The sequence below is a fragment of the Astatotilapia calliptera genome, chromosome 5, assembly GCF_964374335.1.
Source record: "Astatotilapia calliptera chromosome 5, fAstCal68.1, whole genome shotgun sequence".
NCBI lineage: Eukaryota > Metazoa > Chordata > Actinopteri > Cichliformes > Cichlidae > Astatotilapia > Astatotilapia calliptera.
In genome coordinates, this window is record NC_137426.1 from 12416641 (window position 1) to 12434799 (window position 18159).

The window sequence follows — 18159 nt, forward strand, 5'->3', positions numbered from 1 at the left end:
CTATTAAATATTAGTCTTAAGTCTAATACTTCTGACCATTCTGCTTTACATTCACAAGTTATATTCACCTGCTATACTGACTAACCAAATGTAATAGTGTAATTAATGTAATAGTAACACTATACAAAATATGTACTCCTTATACAGGGAGTGCAGAATTATTAGGCAAATGAGTATTTTGTCCACATCATCCTCTTCATGCATGTTGTCTTACCCCAAGCTTTATAGGCTCGAAAGCCTACTACCAATTAAGCATATTAGGTGATGTGCATCTCTGTAATGAGAAGGGGTGTGGTCTAATGACATCAACACCCTATATCAAGTGTGCATAATTATTAGGCAACTTCCTTTCCTTTGGCAAAATGGGTCAAAAGAAGGACTTGACAGGCTCAGAAAAGTAAAAAATAATGAGATATCATGCAGAGGGATGCAGCAGTCTCAAAATTGCAAAGCTTCTGAAGCGTGATCATCGAACAATCAAGCCTTTCATTCAAAATAGTCAACAGGGTCGCAAGAAGCGTGTGGAAAAACCAAGGTGCAAAATAACTGCCCATGAACTGAGAACAGTCAAGCGTGCAGCTGCCAAGATGCCACTTGCCACCAGTTTGGCCATATTTCAGAGCTGCAACATCACTGGAGTGCCCAAAAGCACAAGGTGTGCAATACTCAGAGACATGGCCAAGGTAAGAAAGGCTGAAAGACGACCACCACTGAACAAGACACACAAGCTGAAACGTCAAGACTGGGCCAAGAAATATCTCAAGACTGATTTTTCTAAGGTTTTATGGACTGATGAAATGAGAGTGAGTCTTGATGGGCCAGATGGATGGGCCCGTGGCTGGATTGGTAAAGGGCAGAGAGCTCCAGTCCGACTCAGACGCCAGCAAGGTGGAGTACTGGTTTGGACTGGTATCATCAAAGATGAGCTTGTGGGGCCTTTTCGGGTTGAGGATGGAGTCAAGCTCAACTCCCAGTCCTACTGCCAGTTTCTGGAAGACACCTTCTTCAAGCAGTGGTACAGGAAGAAGTCCGCATCCTTCAAGAAAAACATGATTTTCATGCAGGACAATGCTCCATCACACGCGTCCAAGTACTCCACAGCGTGGCTGGCAAGAAAGGGTATAAAAGAAGAAAAACTAATGACATGGCCTCCTTGTTCACCTGATTTGAACCCCCTTGAGAACCTGTGATCCATCATCAAATGTGAGATTTACAAGGAGGGAAAACAGTACACCTCTCTGAACAGTGTCTGGGAGGCTGTGGTTGCTGCTGCACGCAATGTTGATGGTGAACAGATCAAAACACTGACAGAATCCATGGATGGCAGGCTTTTGAGTGTCCTTGCAAAGAAAGGTGGCTATATTGGTCGCTGATTTGTTTTTGTTTTGTTTTTAAATGTCAGAAATGTATATTTGTGAATGTGGAGATGTTATATTGGTTTCACTGGTAAAAATAAATAATTGAAATGGGTATATATTTGTTTTTTGTTAAGTTGCCTAATAATTATGCACAGTAATAGTCACCTGCACACACAGATATCCCCCTAAAATAGCTAAAACTAAAAACAAACTAAAAACTACTTCCAAAAACATTCAGCTTTGATATTAATGAGTTTTTTGGGTTCATTGAGAACATGGTTGTTGTTCAATAATAACATTATTCCTCAGAAATACAACTTGCCTAATAATTCTGCACTCCCCTGTATAATCAACAATGAGAAGAAGTCTTTTGATATTTTTGGGTGGCTGAACTAACTAGAGCGTGAGTTTTGCAGTGAGGGTAAATTTCAGCCAAACTTCATCTGCATTGTTTTCACGGTCCGTCTCTTAAAGTGTTTTCATCCTAAAAGGTCAATGTAATTCACTATTATCTTCTCTACCAAGTGGCTATTTCCTTATTAACTAGTTCTAATGAGGCACTATTATAGCTGTCTGTTCATACACGCAGAAACACGTACAGGCGTGCACACACACACACACCAGTATACCTGCACAGTCACATGCACGGTGTTGCCCCGAGCTCCTGCACAAATCCTTGCTGAGAATTTTTAAAACTCTTCACTTCTGCAGCTGTCTTCAAAGCATTTGAAAATTTCCTCCAGATCTCCAGCAGGCTCCTTACTGAGTAGAAAAGTCATCATATACCAACACTTCTTTTTAAAACAGCCCCCCTGAGGCTTGTTGACCCACTGGAAATTGCTTTTTTATAATATGAAACTGGCACAATTAGAAAGACAGCAGCCATCACTGTGGTTTTCCTGCTTTTGCACACTCGTGACAGTGTTTAATTTGTCTCGGCATAGAAAAAATGAGCATGACCTGCCATGCTGAATCTCATATAAATATGTCAGTGGAGACACAAGCAGACATCTTAAGAATAATCCTTGTAACAATAGTCAAAATCATACACCAACACACCACAATAACAGCCTTGGACAAATGTACAGCTCACACACAGACTGACAGAGTAAGCTTGAACTCAAGGAATGTCCTTAGATGACAGTTTGGATTATTACACATAGACACAAATGCATGAAGATCTTGATTTATATGAAATATTTGAATTTGATAAAAGTCTCTCTCAAACCAACCTAATATAGTTCTTGTCATTTTTATTATGACTATAACTATCAGTATCTCTAAAGACCAAAACTCCATAATTGAAATACAATTATAAGCAGAAAAGATATGATGGAAACTAGGGGTGGGCGGTATAAACGGTATATGGTAGAAACGATATGAATTTGGCCAACGGTAGACATTTTGACTATACCGCTCTACTGCGATAGCTCGTGTTGATGGTGTCATCAAGCTGCGCCTGTTTTGGTCAAAAGCATCGCAGCAGCTGCAAGCAATATCATCTGCAAATTATGCCAGACGACAGTAATAGCAAAGAGACAAAGCATGTTTTGGAATATGAGGAAAGCCAGAAACTGTGCTTCATCCACTTCCGTAACATTGATTCGTTAATGTTGAATTCTGTCGCAGCTGCTCTGTTCCCATGTTGTTGCAGTATATTAATGACTAACCTCGTATTGTGGATGGATTATCTCAGTTGTTCTCCTGACTGAAGTTTGGTCCGTTCACAGCATCCTGCCATGCGGTTGCATTTGTCCCTAACCATCAGGAACCCTCCCGTAGAGTTTGATCGAGTGGAAAAAAGTTAGCGTTCATCCTCCAGCTTCACTGTTTATGTTATGTTAACATCACGTAGCACATCATTATATATCAACTAGCCCAACTTCAGTAACCCTAAAAAAGTCACTGCTGTTTAATTTTCTGTCTTCCTTTATGTTGGAAGTGACAGCAGAGCTGTATGTTTACATTTTTTCAGAAATCTCTCTCATGTTCAGGTGGAAACTAGCGAGCTAACTTCCTGCTAACTTCCAACTCCATTAGATTCAATAAATTCTGTTTTCATGGATGCCTGGGTGTTAAACTTAACTGGTAAAGTAGCAACTAGGGATGCACCGATACCACTTTTTTGGAAACGAGTACGAGTACGAGTACTTGCATTTCAGTACTCGCCGATACCGATACCGAGTACTTAATAAAAAGATGATTTAAATTTGCAGGTAACAGCTTTAGTCCTATAATTGAACAAAAAACAAACAAACAAGGGACTAGTTTGGAATTAAGAACATTTATTTAAAATGAAAAGCATGTTGTATGCAACACATTACAGAATAAATAATTATAAAAAAACAAAATTTAATTTTAAATTTGTTCGTCTGTTTCTCTGTTTAGAAGTCTCACTAGCACAGTCACAGCTGGGATGACATCAGAGGCTAGTGCGTTGTAGCTGCTCACTTTTTTTAGTTAGTTCCTCAAAGGGGGTGAGGATGGCAACAGTCGTCTCCATAAGAGCCCATTGGTGAGCGGTGAGATAGTCAGTGAGTTCGTGCACTCGCTTTTGCTCAATGAGGGACTGGAGCATGTAATACGTGCTGTTCCAGCGCGTCTGTACATCCTGCTGCAGTCTCTTTATTGGCTGGTTGAGCTGTCCCTGAATGTCCTCGAGGCGGGAGTAGGCTAAGGCGGAATGTTTAAAATGCCCAACTATTTTCCGTCCCACTGCTATAGCATCAGCTATGCTCCTCTGTGCTAATAAGCGTGGGTAAACTCTTTGTACTTGTTGTTGTGTTGGGATTTTAGGTGCTTGATTAAATTGCTTGTGTTAAATGCGCTACCTTTAGAGCCTCCTCTGGACAATTTCGCTGAGGACAATTTGCAGTCCGCCTTTGTTTTCGCGTAATCGTTCACTTTAAAATAGTTCCACACAGCTGATATGTCTCGCTTCGCTTTCTCCCCGCTCTGAGCTGCAGCCGGGGCCTGGGGGCGGGCACTCGGCGCCTGTGATTAACCCCTTACATGCCGCTCAAACATAGACAGGTCTCAGACCGTGGTATCGGTCCTTGGTATCAGGGGACTTTTAACGAGTACGAGTACTTTAGAAAATGTGGTATCGAGGCCGATACCCGATACCGGTATCGGTGCATCCCTAGTAGCAACGCTGATGAATTTATTAAAGATGAAAGAATTTAGACAGTTTTTAACTCTCAGTGATGCTGCAGTGTTTGTTTGACTTTGGGACCTGAAGCAGACAGAGTTTTGGACCTAGATTACTTCACGAGGCTCCTGACTACGATAGCCGTAATGCTCCGACAAGCCATCAAGTGGTGCAGCTTCGTACCTTACCAAAGTTGCACTAAACCATTTTTTGACAGATTTTGAGCCCCATGTAGTCAGGGTCAGGTCAGTAAGAACAACCAGAATTCATACATAAGGCGCACCGGATTATAAGGTGCACTGTCGATTTTTGAGAAAATTAAAGGCCTTATAGTGTGTAAAATACGGTATACAGAAGAAAAGAATATAACGTGATATATATCGTTACGACACATGCTTCAAATTATACCACGATATGGATTCGAGGCCATATACCCCAGCCCTAATGGAAACATACAAATAAACATAACATGACAACTAAATATGTAGAAAATGTGAAATTAATAATTAAGAAGCTGAAAATACACATACATTTTTTCCCACTTTTAAAAATTGGTTGTAATGCACAGCCAGTCTCACCCATATATACATAGATGCACAGTTATAGCCCAAGGAGGTTTACTGTTAGATGAGAAGGGGATTTAAATTTGCACAAGACTCCTGCAATCCTGTAGTGTGTGTTTGTGTGTTTTGGTTCACTCTGTCTTTTCAACCTCTATCTCTCTCTTCACCTCTCTTTATATCCCTCAATCTCTCCCTCCCTTGTTGGGTCTGTCTCTAAATCCTGTGATACGCAGATGAAAGTTTGTTTGGGCTTCGCCTGCAGCCTCCTCTGGAGCTACTGCTGTCATCCTGAAGTGACTGACTGCCTGTCTGACTTCAGCACTGGCTGGGGATGGCTCGAGGATATTTGAGCTATCTAGTTGCCAACCAAATGGCTGACGCCATTCTAGCCATAATACAGAAGTTCTCACTCAACAAAAGAAACAAATGGCCTCTCCCATGTTTGACTGGACGCCTTGAGGTTGCCGTGATCACTTGCCAAGCTTCAACTAAAATGAATGCAATTCTCTTGGCATGAGTTTGTATCAACAAGCCATACTTGCTGCCATGAAATAAATTCAGTTCAGAGTTTGCTTTCTGAAAATTGAAGAATCAATCATTTCCACAAAAACTTGAATAAGAATGGACAAGGTGATTTTAAAATTTTTTGGCCATTATCTTTCTATATGTCAGCAATCTCCTCCATGGAGTCAAAACAGTAACTCTGCTACTGAAATATAGACATGGATGTCTAAAAGGTGAAGGAAGGAAGGAAACAGCTGTACTGCATTACCATTTTGATGTCAAATTAATGATCCTACTTATCTTGAAAACAATATACTGGTAAATGGACTGATTCTTAGATCTTAGAGCATTACTACTGTCCTGGAGCACTCAGAGTGCTTTATACAAATTGCCACATTCACCCATTTACACAAGCATTTTACACGCATTCATACTCCGATGGATGCATCGAAGAGCAACTTGGGGCTAGTATCTTGCCCAAGGATATTTGGCATGCACAGTGGGGGAGCCAGGGATCAAACCACACACCTTCCTATCAGTACATGACCTGCTCTACCTCCTGAGCTTCAGATAAACTTTAACTCCCTGGATAGCAACTTTTGTATTTTATTATATTATTTGGTAATGAATTTTACATATACAGCATTTTGGAAATGGACCCATCAAGTGCTCAGGTTAATACATCAAATAAGAAAGAATAAAATTTTTTCCTGACCATATCTACTGATGCATTGATTCACCTCATTTCATCTCATCTCATGTCTCTCTATTATAATGTATCTTTTCTCACACTCATACACAAAAAAAGACATTTCTGCCAAAAATCTCTCATTATCAACCTACCAAACAGCCTACAATTAATGTCGCTCTGGCCACAAAGAAGTCCATGATTTTTGCCGTGGTTGCACCCGGCAGGGTAACCTTAGTACTTAATGAACTGCCGCCGTGACATTCATTAAAGAAGGATTAAGTCGTGCTCAGTGCCACTTAGAATATGCAAGGAATTTGTCATTTAAATGAGTCCATTATTGGTATGAATGTGTGCTAGGTCGAGGTTTGGTGAAAGAGCGGGGAGGAGAGTGGGGAAGCCTTTCACACACTACAAGTTGCAGGTTTTTGTCTTTTGCTTTTACTTCTTCCACTCTATGCCTGCTTTTGCTGCATTGTTTCTACTTCTGTCACTTTCTTCATCTGCCACCTCTATTTCCTAATGAAAGGAAAAATTATTTTCCTTTCATTTTTCTCCTCAACTTCCCGTTTTTTATTTTTTTCTCCTTCTCTTCAGTTTTTTTAATTTGACTTTCCTTTCTTTGCTCTCCTCTTCCTCTTCCTCTTCATCTCTGCCCACTTTTCTGTCAAAGTGCAGTCAGATAGTCAGGAATAGGCCACTCTAAGCTCCAATCACACAGGAGGTTTTGAGGTTCTGTCGCCTATAAATTGGTGTGGAGCATAGCAAGGTTGAACCTGGGGTTGATGGAAGGAAATGATTATGGGAGAAACTTTGTAAGGTCATTCCTTCTTGTCTCTTGTAGTTTTCCTGAAAATGTTCTTTCTAACATCGTTCATCTCACTCTTTCTTTGTTTTTATGTTGTTGTTTTTTATTTATTGCCTCTTTATTGATGAGCTGTTTCATTTGTCTTCCTCCTTTCTCATGTTCACTTTTCACATCTGCTCTGTCTCTGTCTTATCATCTGTCTTTGATTTTTACTTATGTCTTTTCTCGCCCTGGCTTAAGTGCTTAAGGGCAACTACAGCTCATCATCTGATCCCAGGCTTTTAAACACACACACACACACACACACACACACACACACACACACACACACACACACACACACACACACACACACACACACACACACACACATAGCAAAATTGGTGTGGCCTGGATCTTGCCCACACAATGTGCTTACACATGGCCCACATACTGTCAGCCGGTGATCGGCTGTGATCAGCTGATCACGGGGCCGGGGTTAAAAGAGAGACGCCACCCACCTGTTCGCCGCTCAGACATCAGTATCTTCGTGTCAGGAGCTCCGAAACTCTGCCGACGTCAGTCTCCGCCTGATTCAGCAACTGTGAGTTACAATCCCTTTCAATCCTTTTTCTCTTCCCGGCTCCGCTCGCTCTCTGTCTGTAACGACCGTTCCGAAGCCACGCTTCGTGCACTGGTCATTACTAGAATAACTGCGTGTCTGCTCCAAACCCACCGCTAGCCTTCGCCGCGCTTGGGTCTAGCCAGCACGCCACATGGGCACGCCGAATTACTGTGTGTAATCCGCCCGGCCGTGACACATACTGCAAAGAATGGCCCTTTGGTGGCCCAGATCTGGTTTGCCAGATGTGGCCCATACATGGGCCAGCACAAGGCCAGTTGCAGACACACTGGTGGTCCTGTGCTGGCCCATGTGTGGACCGTCATTCTTTGCGGTATGTGGGCCATGTGTAAGTTGGGTGCAGCCACGGGCCAGTTGTAGACACACTGCTGGCCCTGTGCTGAGCCAGAACAGTTTCAACTCTGGCCCCAGATGTCAGCCTAATGTGTACCTTAATCAAGCCATGTAATAACAACATGTGCCAGAACATGCAAAAGTAACATGACGAAACTCAGTGAATGGACTGACTCTTTTATAGCGCTTTTCTAGTCTCCCAGATTACTTAAAGTGCTCTATACAATATGCCACATTCACACACTTTCTCTAAATTGAGTGCTTCCTAACTACATTCATACACATTCACACTCTTGACATGCAGACTGGAGGAGCCAGGGATCAAACTACTAGCCTTCTGATCAGTAGTTGACCTGCTCTGTCTCCTGAGCTACAGCCACCCACTGGCAAAGATGAGTAAACCGTCACTAGGTTTTGGATAAAGTGTACATTCACAAACCTGTCAAACCTGCATTTGAAACATTGGCTACCATAGCAGTATAGTATTGAAACATGGCATTTGGGTCTTCTAACTAAAATAGGAAAATAGGAACATAAATAGTGCCATCATTGCCAGACCTGGCCCACATCTGGCTGACATATACTCTGCCATGACACCAGTCAGTCAGAAGTGCCAGCTTGATGCCAGATCCGGGCCAGACCTGTTATCTATGGGCCTGGGCCACATGAACCAAACCACAATCGAGCCAGATATGGCATGCCATCGCATAAACAGTGTCATCTATGCCAGGCCTGGCCCATATCTGGATGACATACGTCTTATCATGCCAGAAGTCAGCCAGCAGTACTGGCTTGATACCAGATCCGGGCCAGACCTGCCTGCTATGTGGACACACACACACACACACACACACACACACACACACACACACACACACACACACACACACTATAATGGGTTTACTGCTTTAATTTCATATCTCTACATATCTCTCTCAGTCACAAACAAACATTATTGTTAGTATTATTCTGTCAGCCAATGGAATCATGGGGATCAAAAGGGATCTTGCTTTCGCTTTTGACCTCACACTTATTGCTTCCTGACCCTTAGTGGGCTTAACAAGTGCAACACACACACACAACATTTTCTTTTTAAATTCATGTTTTCTAGATGCTGTTTAGCCAAGAAACAGATTCAGTGTGTCCTTTGGATGTTTATTGACTTTTTTGTGGAGTACATAGTTTTAATTTCATGTCTCACTAACAACATATAGTAGTGAAACAATCCTGTAGCAAGTAAGTGTTAAGAGACTCACGATTATTCAATATAGGTATGAGTGACATTGTGTTTTCTCTATTTGCCTTTTAGAGTGACTGTGCAAGACACTGCAGGTTTTCCAGAGACACGTGTAAGCAGGCGTATTAGGCGGATTCGTGATAAGTCACTTAGGAACACACCCACTCACTGCCCAGTGTACACCAACAGTCCAATACAACAGACACATGTAACACTTAGACACAGCCAAAAACACTGAATGTCCAGCACCTGCAGTGCATACACAGATATCAAGGAGATCAAGTGTTTACTCATAGAAACAACAACACACATACACATCGAACTATTATAACCATTTCTTGTACACAGCCCACTGTATACCATTCGTGACTAGATGTCAGATACTTAAAGTAAGCAGAAAGTTGTGTTGGTGGATTCTGGAGGAGGCTTTTCTCCTCAAAAACTCAGAGAAAGAAGTATGACGAATTTTATAGGACAAATCTGCAAAATGTATTTATATTTACTCTATTTTGAAATACATATTAATGATAGGGTTTGTTGATCATTTGCAAACTAAGGTGCCAATTAGAAAACACTGAGAAATATATGAGGGGAAATGTATGAAGAGGGAAAGTAATGGCTCATGATCTGAAGCATACAATATCATCTGACAGCCATGCTGGAAGCAATGACATGGCATGGAGTCATTTCTGCTGTCTTTTTAAGACACTATTGGAAAAAAGAATATGCTAAAAAAAAAAAGTATCCTTTTTAGGATCTAAAATCAAACAGTGTGGTAAGTCTGTGGTTCAGGTGGTAGACTTGGTCGTCCAGTAATTACAGGGTGGGGTGTATGATCCCTGGTCCCTCTTCATGGCAAAGTGTCCTTGGATATGACTCCTGACTGCAGGTGAACACCTCATGTAGCAGCTTCTTCAGTAAGTATTTGACGTGAGTAGTTTAATAAATATCACACTCTGTAAGTGTTTTTGCAAGATTAAATGGTTCTTTTACGATTAATTAATTAGTAGATCACTTGGGCCTATTATTTCAAAGTAAATTCCATTAAATGGTGGTTTAAAGCGCATCCACAAGGTTATTTTTTATATCAAAAGAATATAAAAAGGTATACTTCTACATTAAAGGGCTGCTATTCTGCTGAGCCTATTGGCATCCAAGTTCTATTATCATCCAAATCAAGCAGGTAATAAAGACCTGGCTACTCTCCCATGAATAGACTGTTCTCAGTTTATACAGATTGACCCATGTACCATTTAGTTATTCAATTTAATTATAAGTACTTCCAGTAATATACAGTGCATTAATTGAAATGCACAATGAGCATTTAACATCAACAAAATGCACTTGTTTGTTTTTTGTTTTAAAAAACGGTATTATTGTTTTACTTCATGTGAACCGATTGTTCATGGGCATTTAAAGGCAAATGCTTGCAAAATGTAACATATACTGCGAAATACATATTTTCTGATTTTATAATTTAATGTTCTGTAGCTTTTGGTATCCAATTATTCCGATAGTGAAGCTCTTGTCTTTTAAATCCAGGCAAAATGAGACTACATGTTTTTAGCCTTTTTCACGCTTTAAAATTTGACAAGCCTTGTGGGCCCCTAATGACACACAAAGTCTGGCGAGTGGTCAGGATTTGGACACATCTGTCTAGTCAAGGTGATGTCCAAGCCCAGAGTTTCCTCATATCGAGATGAGTCAAACTGCAAAGCTTATTTAAGTCACACTGTCGAATTGTTCTGTATCTAGAGGACAATATGTCACATTGATATTTAAAAGTAGCACGTTAATTATCACTTCTGTGTTTGTCGGTCATTTTTTGAAAACAGGTTTAGAAGATAAACGTAATGGACTGGCATTCATATCACTTTTCTTGTCTTACTGACTAGTCAAAACATTTAGGCAATAAGCCTAAATGTTTATATAGGCTTATATAAACATTATATACTTTACTTTTACTTTATTTATATAGCAAATTTAATAACAACAAAATGTTGGCCAAAGTACTGTAAAAAGATGATAAAACCAATTACACAGTAACAAATAACATCAATAACAAATATCTGGTAACAGGTGACCAAGTGGATAGATAGGTAACTCTCATGCGATGTTGAAAGCTAATGAGTGAAAATGTGTTTTAAGATGGGATTTGAAAAGACTGACAGTTGGGGCCTTGCTAATCTGGAGAGGTAAATAATTCCACATTTTCAGTGCCACAACCACAAATGCCCGGTCACCTCTGTGAACCAGCCTCGACTTAGAAGTGGCCAAGAGCAAGAGGTCACTTGATCTTAGAGTTCTAGGGTGCATATAAGACTGCAGTAAGTCAGACAGATATTCTGGAGCCTGACTGTTCTGCGATTTATAAGTCATCAAGAAAATTTTGTATTTAATTCTGTATTTAATTTTGTATTAAATTTTATATAGTGCTTTATTCTGTGAATTTAAGCAGTTTTTGGACTGTGGCAGTAAGCCGGCATAACAGGAGGAAACCCACACAACAAACTCCACACAACAAGGTCCAAGCTTGGGTTCAAACCAGAAACCTTCTTGCTTTGAGGTTACAGTACTAACCACTATATTATCGCGCCCTCCTCCTTGTATAGAATATGATAGTAAAAATATGCTTTGTCTTGATATTTCCGTTAGTTCTGGTGAATCTATTGGACAATGTCAGATTGTAATGGTTTTCTGTCTCTTCTACCATCTGGTCTCTCAGCTGAAGGTTCAGGCAAAACTCAAAATAGTCTATGCAAAATGGCCAACAGATGGGCGTTGTGGCAGATAAGTGGAAAAAATATCAAAGGATACATTCACACTCAAGGGGCATCTCATCAGCAGTCACTGCATAACTACCCTTACCATTATATATAGTCAGTTTAGAAGCCCCACATGTTCTGGAAGTACTGAATGTCAGCCTCTCCATATTGAATCATATCACCTGTATTTTCCCCCTTGCTGTAGTAATATAAGAGGGGACAAAATAACAGCTTACCCTGTAATTTCTAAGGCTTTTCTATACATACATAGGCCATTTTTAAAAAATACTTTTTTATGCAGTTTGCTCATTTTTCAACAGGAAACAGCCCCTTAGAATGATGATATGGAGAAACTTTTTTTTATTGTTGGTAAAACACACCTTTTAAAAAGATGATGCAAATGCACATGTTTACTTCCTGATTGGGTTTAACTACTCATTATACATCATCAAAATCATATTCCTTGTCATTTTGACATAAAGTAAAAAGTAAAATATATGTTTCATATAATATTTGCTGTGAAATGTGTCTCTGCCTACACTATTGCGCACAGAACTCACTGTTCATTCTTATATTGCCATTTATTCTCTTTTGTTTCAAGTCACTGCATATAATAAAGAAAATGTTCTCTTTTCTTAGTGTTCTCACCATAACTCATCTTCCAAAGAGTATTGTTGTTCCGTAAAGAATATTTCTTTGTATATGTGCCTTTGTGTTTACGCGCTGCATGTGGATGTAAGGAATTGCATGCATTTCTGTATGTGAATAATTCATCTTTGTGTATCCTTGTTTTTATGTTTTTGAACCTCTATAGAAAGTTGGCAAAAAAGCAGAAGGAAACTGCTAGCAGCTCCACTCAGCAGAGGGAGATGGGTCCAGTCACCACAGCTGATAAGAGCACCACTAAAGTCAGCACCTTACACAAAGATGACCCCTTTTCCACCTCCAACCAGGACCTCAATGGGTTCAGTAAGTCAAAATGCTCTGCAGTTCTAGCCCTAAGGTGCATCCAGAAGATATCAGCTGTAAATGGCACCATAATGTTTTTGTTTTGTTTTTTTTACAAGAAAATATAATACTACATTGTCCTTTCCACATTGTATTCTTTCTGGAAAGTGTTAAGAAAAAATAACAAAAACCCCACAGATTTAATTAATTTGCTGTTTCTCTGAAAGTTAACTTTCAAGTTTCTTTTCCCCTTGTCACTCCCTAAAATATGCATATGCTAGGACTCTGTACCATTAATCATTTTGTCACATTCATTTATTCAAATAGTGGACATTTCATTTTTATAATAAAACTCTCCATATGGCCGTCTTTCACCCATAGTGTGTTGTGCTGCTTCACTAGCCTCCATCGTACATAGTGCTGTTTTAACAATTTTCAGCTGAGCTCTCTATTTTTTCCCTTTATGTGGTGCTTTATACAAGTACAATATAAGTGTGCATATCCTCTTTCACAGCATATTCCACACATTTCAACTAGGCCTTGATTTGTTGGGGAGTAGTCCCAGCTTTTTGTAAAACTGTGTGTGATTCTGATGTAATTAGACAAGACCTCTCAGGAGGGCATTTTCACTTGAAAATGTCATGCTGGCCTTTTGGGAGTGCTTGACCACTGAAAGCCAGGGATGGTGAAGAGGGACTAAGTACCAAGCTAATGCTGGACGTAATTGCCTGCACTCTTTTTCTAACTGTCCGTGCTGCAGTTTTGACGTAAAATAATGTTTTTGTACTGAAAATACTTAAAGCAGACCACTTTTATCTGGAGCGTAGAACCTATATATACTGTAAAATTAGCAATTAGTTGCAATTAGTTTTTGCATTTGCAACATATAGAAAAAGGAGCTAACCTTCAACTTGACATTTAATGTTTTATCAGCCATAAGTCCACAAGTCTTTGGACAATGACAATGATTTTTTTTTTTGTAATTTTGCCAGTTCACTGACACCTTAAAACAATTCATCAGATGTCATTGAAGGGCAGCTTTAATTCAAGGGATTAAACACATGCCTTGGATTAATTGTTTAAGAATTGCAGCCATTCGTACACAGTCTCACTTTTTCAAAGTCTCAAAAGTAATTTGACAATTGACTTAAATGTTTTTATGGCCAGGTGAGGCTTGTTCCCTGATTACTTTATAACAAGTTAAGATATATAATATATAAGAGAAAGAGAAAAATATATTAAAAAAAAAACTTTTACAGTTGATTCCAACTTTTTAACTTGTGTTACACCCCGGCCTAGGCAACCGGCGTGCAACGTATGAAAATAAAAATAAGAAAAAGACACACGAGAAAAAAACTAAAGCTCTTCACCAAATTCCCAAACGGAAGTGTCTCAAAACGAAAGTATTGACAAAACCCATTTACAACAGACTATTTATTTACACCAAAACACCAAACTATTTACAACACGGGGGAGATCGCGACCATGACACACTGAAACACAAGGCTTAAATACATAGAAGGGGCAATCAGGAAAATGGACAACAAGAGGGAAACACAGCTGGGGCAAATTAGAACTGACGAGACAGGGAAAATGTAAACTAAACACACTAAGATAACAACAGACCTTCAAAGTAAAACAGGAAACACATGACAGTCACGCAAAAACAAAACACTGACAACACCGAAACGTAACATTTCCCCCCACCCAAAAATCAAACATGTAACCCCAAGTGAAATGTTTGATCAAAAGCGGATGAAGGCTGGTGGAGGCTGGAGCGGTCCCACGGACCCTCCAGCGAAGACGGATGAAGGCTGGAGCGGTCCCACGGACCCTCCAGCGAAGGCAGACGAAGGCTGGAGCGGTGCCTCGGACCCTCCAGCGAAGACGGACGAAGCTGATGAAGGCTGGAGCGGTCCCACTGACCCTCCAGCAGACGACGAAGGCTGGAGCGGTCCCTCGGACCCTCCAGCGAAGGCAGATGAAGACTGGAGCGGTCCCTCGGACCCTCCAGCGAAGGCGAATGAAGGCTGGAGCGGTCCCTCGGACCCTCCAGCGAAGGCAGACGAAGGCTGGAGCGGTGCCTCGGACCCTCCAGCGAAGACAAACGAAGGCTGAAGCGGTCCCTCCAACGGACCCTCCAGCGAAGACGGACGAAGCTGATGAAGGCTGGAGCGGTCCCACCGACCCTCCAGCAGACGACGAAGGCTGGAGCGGTCCCACGGACCCTCCAGCGAAGGCGGATGAAGGCTGGAGCGGTCCCTCGGACGCTCCAGCGAAGGCGGATGAGCAGCCCACCAGCTGCACACACGGACACGCAGCCCACCAGCTGCAGAAGGCTGGAGCGGTCCCTCGGATCCTCCAGCGAAGACAAACGAAGGCTGGAGCGGTCCCCGGACCCTCCAGCGAAGGCGGATGAAGGCTGGACCGGCCCTCGGACCCTCCAGCGAAGACAGACGGCTGAAGCGGTCCCACCGACCCTCCAGCGAAGGCGGATGAAGGCTGGGGCGGTCCCACGGACCCTCCAGCAGACGACGAAGGCTGGAGCGGTCCCTCGGACCCTCCAGCGAAGGCGGATGAAGGCTGGAGCGGTCCCACGGACCCTCCAGCGACGACAAAGGCTGGGGCGGTCCCCGGACCCCCCAGCGAAGGCAATCCCGGACGAGCCCCCATATGTTACACCCCGGCCTAGGCAACCGGGGTGCAACGCAGGAAAATAAAAATAAGGCAAAAACACACGAGAAAAAAACTAAAGCTCTCCACCAAAATCCCAAAACGAAGGTGTCTCAAACGAAAATATTAACAAACCCATTCACAACTATTTACAACAGACTATTTATTTACAACAAGACGTCAAACTATTTACAACGGGGGGAAGATCGCGACCATGACACACTGAAACACAAGGCTTAAATACATAGAAGGGGCAATCAGGAAAATGGACAACAAGAGGGAAACACAGCTGGGGCAAATTAGAACTGACGAGACAGGGAAAATGTAAACTAAACACACTAAGATAACAACAGACCTTCAAAGTAAAACAGGAAACACATGACAGTCACGCAAAAACAAAACACTGACAACACCGAAACGTAACACTTGCATTTAGTAGCTGTTTCAGTATAATGTCCAAAGAGATGTTGATGCAAATGAAGAAGCCCATCATTAGAGTGAAAAACCCAATAACAGAGTAGAATCATACCAACCCAATGCATAGCACAATATCTGGTGGGTGGAGGCATGCTGTGGTATGTATGGGTGTCACTGGAACCGTGTTATTAGTATTCATTGATAATCTAACTGGTGATGAAAGTAGCACGATGAATTCTAAAGTCTACGTACATGGCTATACTCTGCTCAGATTCAGCCAAATGCTGAAAAAGCGATCGGAGAGCACCTCAGTGTAAACAGATAATGACCTAAACCATAATGCAAATACAACCAAAGATTTTCTCAAGGAAGAGAAATGGGATACTGAGTGGCCTGGAAACTGAAGGCAAAAAAGACCCATAAAAAAGCAGCATCTGATGGTGGATGCACTAAAGACCAATCGGAGAATCTCAAAGGCAGAAATAGCATTTGGTAATGTCTATCTGGCAGTCATTGCACAGAGTCAATAAATACAAAGAAATTTGTTATTAAACAAAAACTTATGGACCAAACTGTAATTCCCTTTCTTCAATTAGAAACAACTACCCCAGGTCTATAAATGCAATTTTTCAGTAAATGTGAAATGAAGATTTGGATATGTAAAAGAGACTTGACTTTGCCCATTGTGAGCTTTGGAAAAATGGTACAAAACTTTGTCAAGGTTACACGTATAAAAATATGACTCAATTCTCTTTTTTGTTGTGTGCTTACAGTGTCTTGTGAATATTTGAAAAAGAAATAAAGAAATTGGAAACACACACACACACACACCCACACACACACACCATAGTCACCAATTCAAGCTCAGTCTTAATGAGACAGAGAAAAATGCTGACACAAGATAGGGGACCCAATAATATTTGCGGAAATGGACCCTCACAGGGCAAATAACCTTTTTGTGTTATTGTGTTTTCACCCAGTCACCAGCTTACTTCACAGGACATTGCTGCCAAAGCAGATTTCTTTTTGTATGCAGGTACACTCCTCACTGTATTAAAGTTGAGCTTCTTTCTCCGGCACATTAGCATACAGTGCCGGTACACATGAGACGTGAGGGATTTTATCATAGAAGAGGAGAAAATATGTTGTGTGGGGGTATTAGGAGAGGAGAGCAGAGGGAAGAGACTAGGGAATAGGCAGAGGAAAGAGGACAATGGAGAGAGAAGACGAAACTTAAATAATCAGCAGTAGAGAAATTGGGCCATTGTATCAGAAAACGTTACACAAACAGAGTATCATAGTTTGAATAACAATTAGGCGGGACGGGTGAATGGATGTTTGGTGGTGTGTGTGTGTGTGTATTCCTTTTTATTTGGGAAGAGAGAATATCATACATTGGTTATAGAATCTGTTCTTGGTGTTTCACAAGGACTTTCATTATTACATAGTAATCTGGTTATCAGCAATATTCCTAAAGTAAGAGACGATTCCTGAAACCACCTTACCCATTTGAAACCGCAAAATGACAGCAGAGGTTTTTGTTGTTGTTGTTGTTGTTGTGTTTAAAAAAAAACTTTGTGGAGTTCTTCTTGTGTCTCTGTAGGTTTGCTATCCCAGGTTTCTTCCATAGTCCAAAGACATGCCATTAGTGGGCTCAGGTGATTCTAAATATCCTCTAGGTGTGTATGTGAGTGTGAATGTTTGTCTGTCTCTTTGTGTGAGCCCAGACCCTGCCTCTCGCTCTACTCACTCCGGCCCCCTGGAAGATGGATGGAATCTGACACTAGCACTAATTACAAATATAATATATAACTACTATATGCTTAAGTAAACAATACAAATGGAATGTATGTGGAAAACCAAATCAAAATCAGAGAAACTGCAACAAAGTAGAGATTAAAAAAAAAAAAAAAGGCATGAGAGAGGAAAAGATGGAAAACAAATGCACATTATCTTATGATCTGCTCAGTGAACATAAAAGGAACCTTTTCACTTTAGACCATCAAAATTCACAGATAGTAAAAAACAAACACATAAGTGATTTCTATGCTAACATGTAAACATGTAAATGAGCCAAGAACAGTTACCTTCA

General features: G+C 41.0%; 1 protein-coding gene across 8 annotated transcripts in view; it reads left to right on the forward strand.

Annotated features, from left to right (window-relative positions):
• ptprt (protein tyrosine phosphatase receptor type T) overlaps positions 1-18159 on the forward strand; it is a 310219-nt gene that overhangs the window by 219666 nt on the left and 72394 nt on the right. For all 8 annotated transcript variants that reach the window (XM_026167283.2, XM_080301696.1, XM_080301697.1 and 5 more), the window contains one exon: positions 12844-12998. In XM_026167283.2, coding sequence (XP_026023068.1) covers positions 12844-12998 — 155 coding nt within the window. The remainder of the gene's footprint in view (positions 1-12843; positions 12999-18159) is intronic.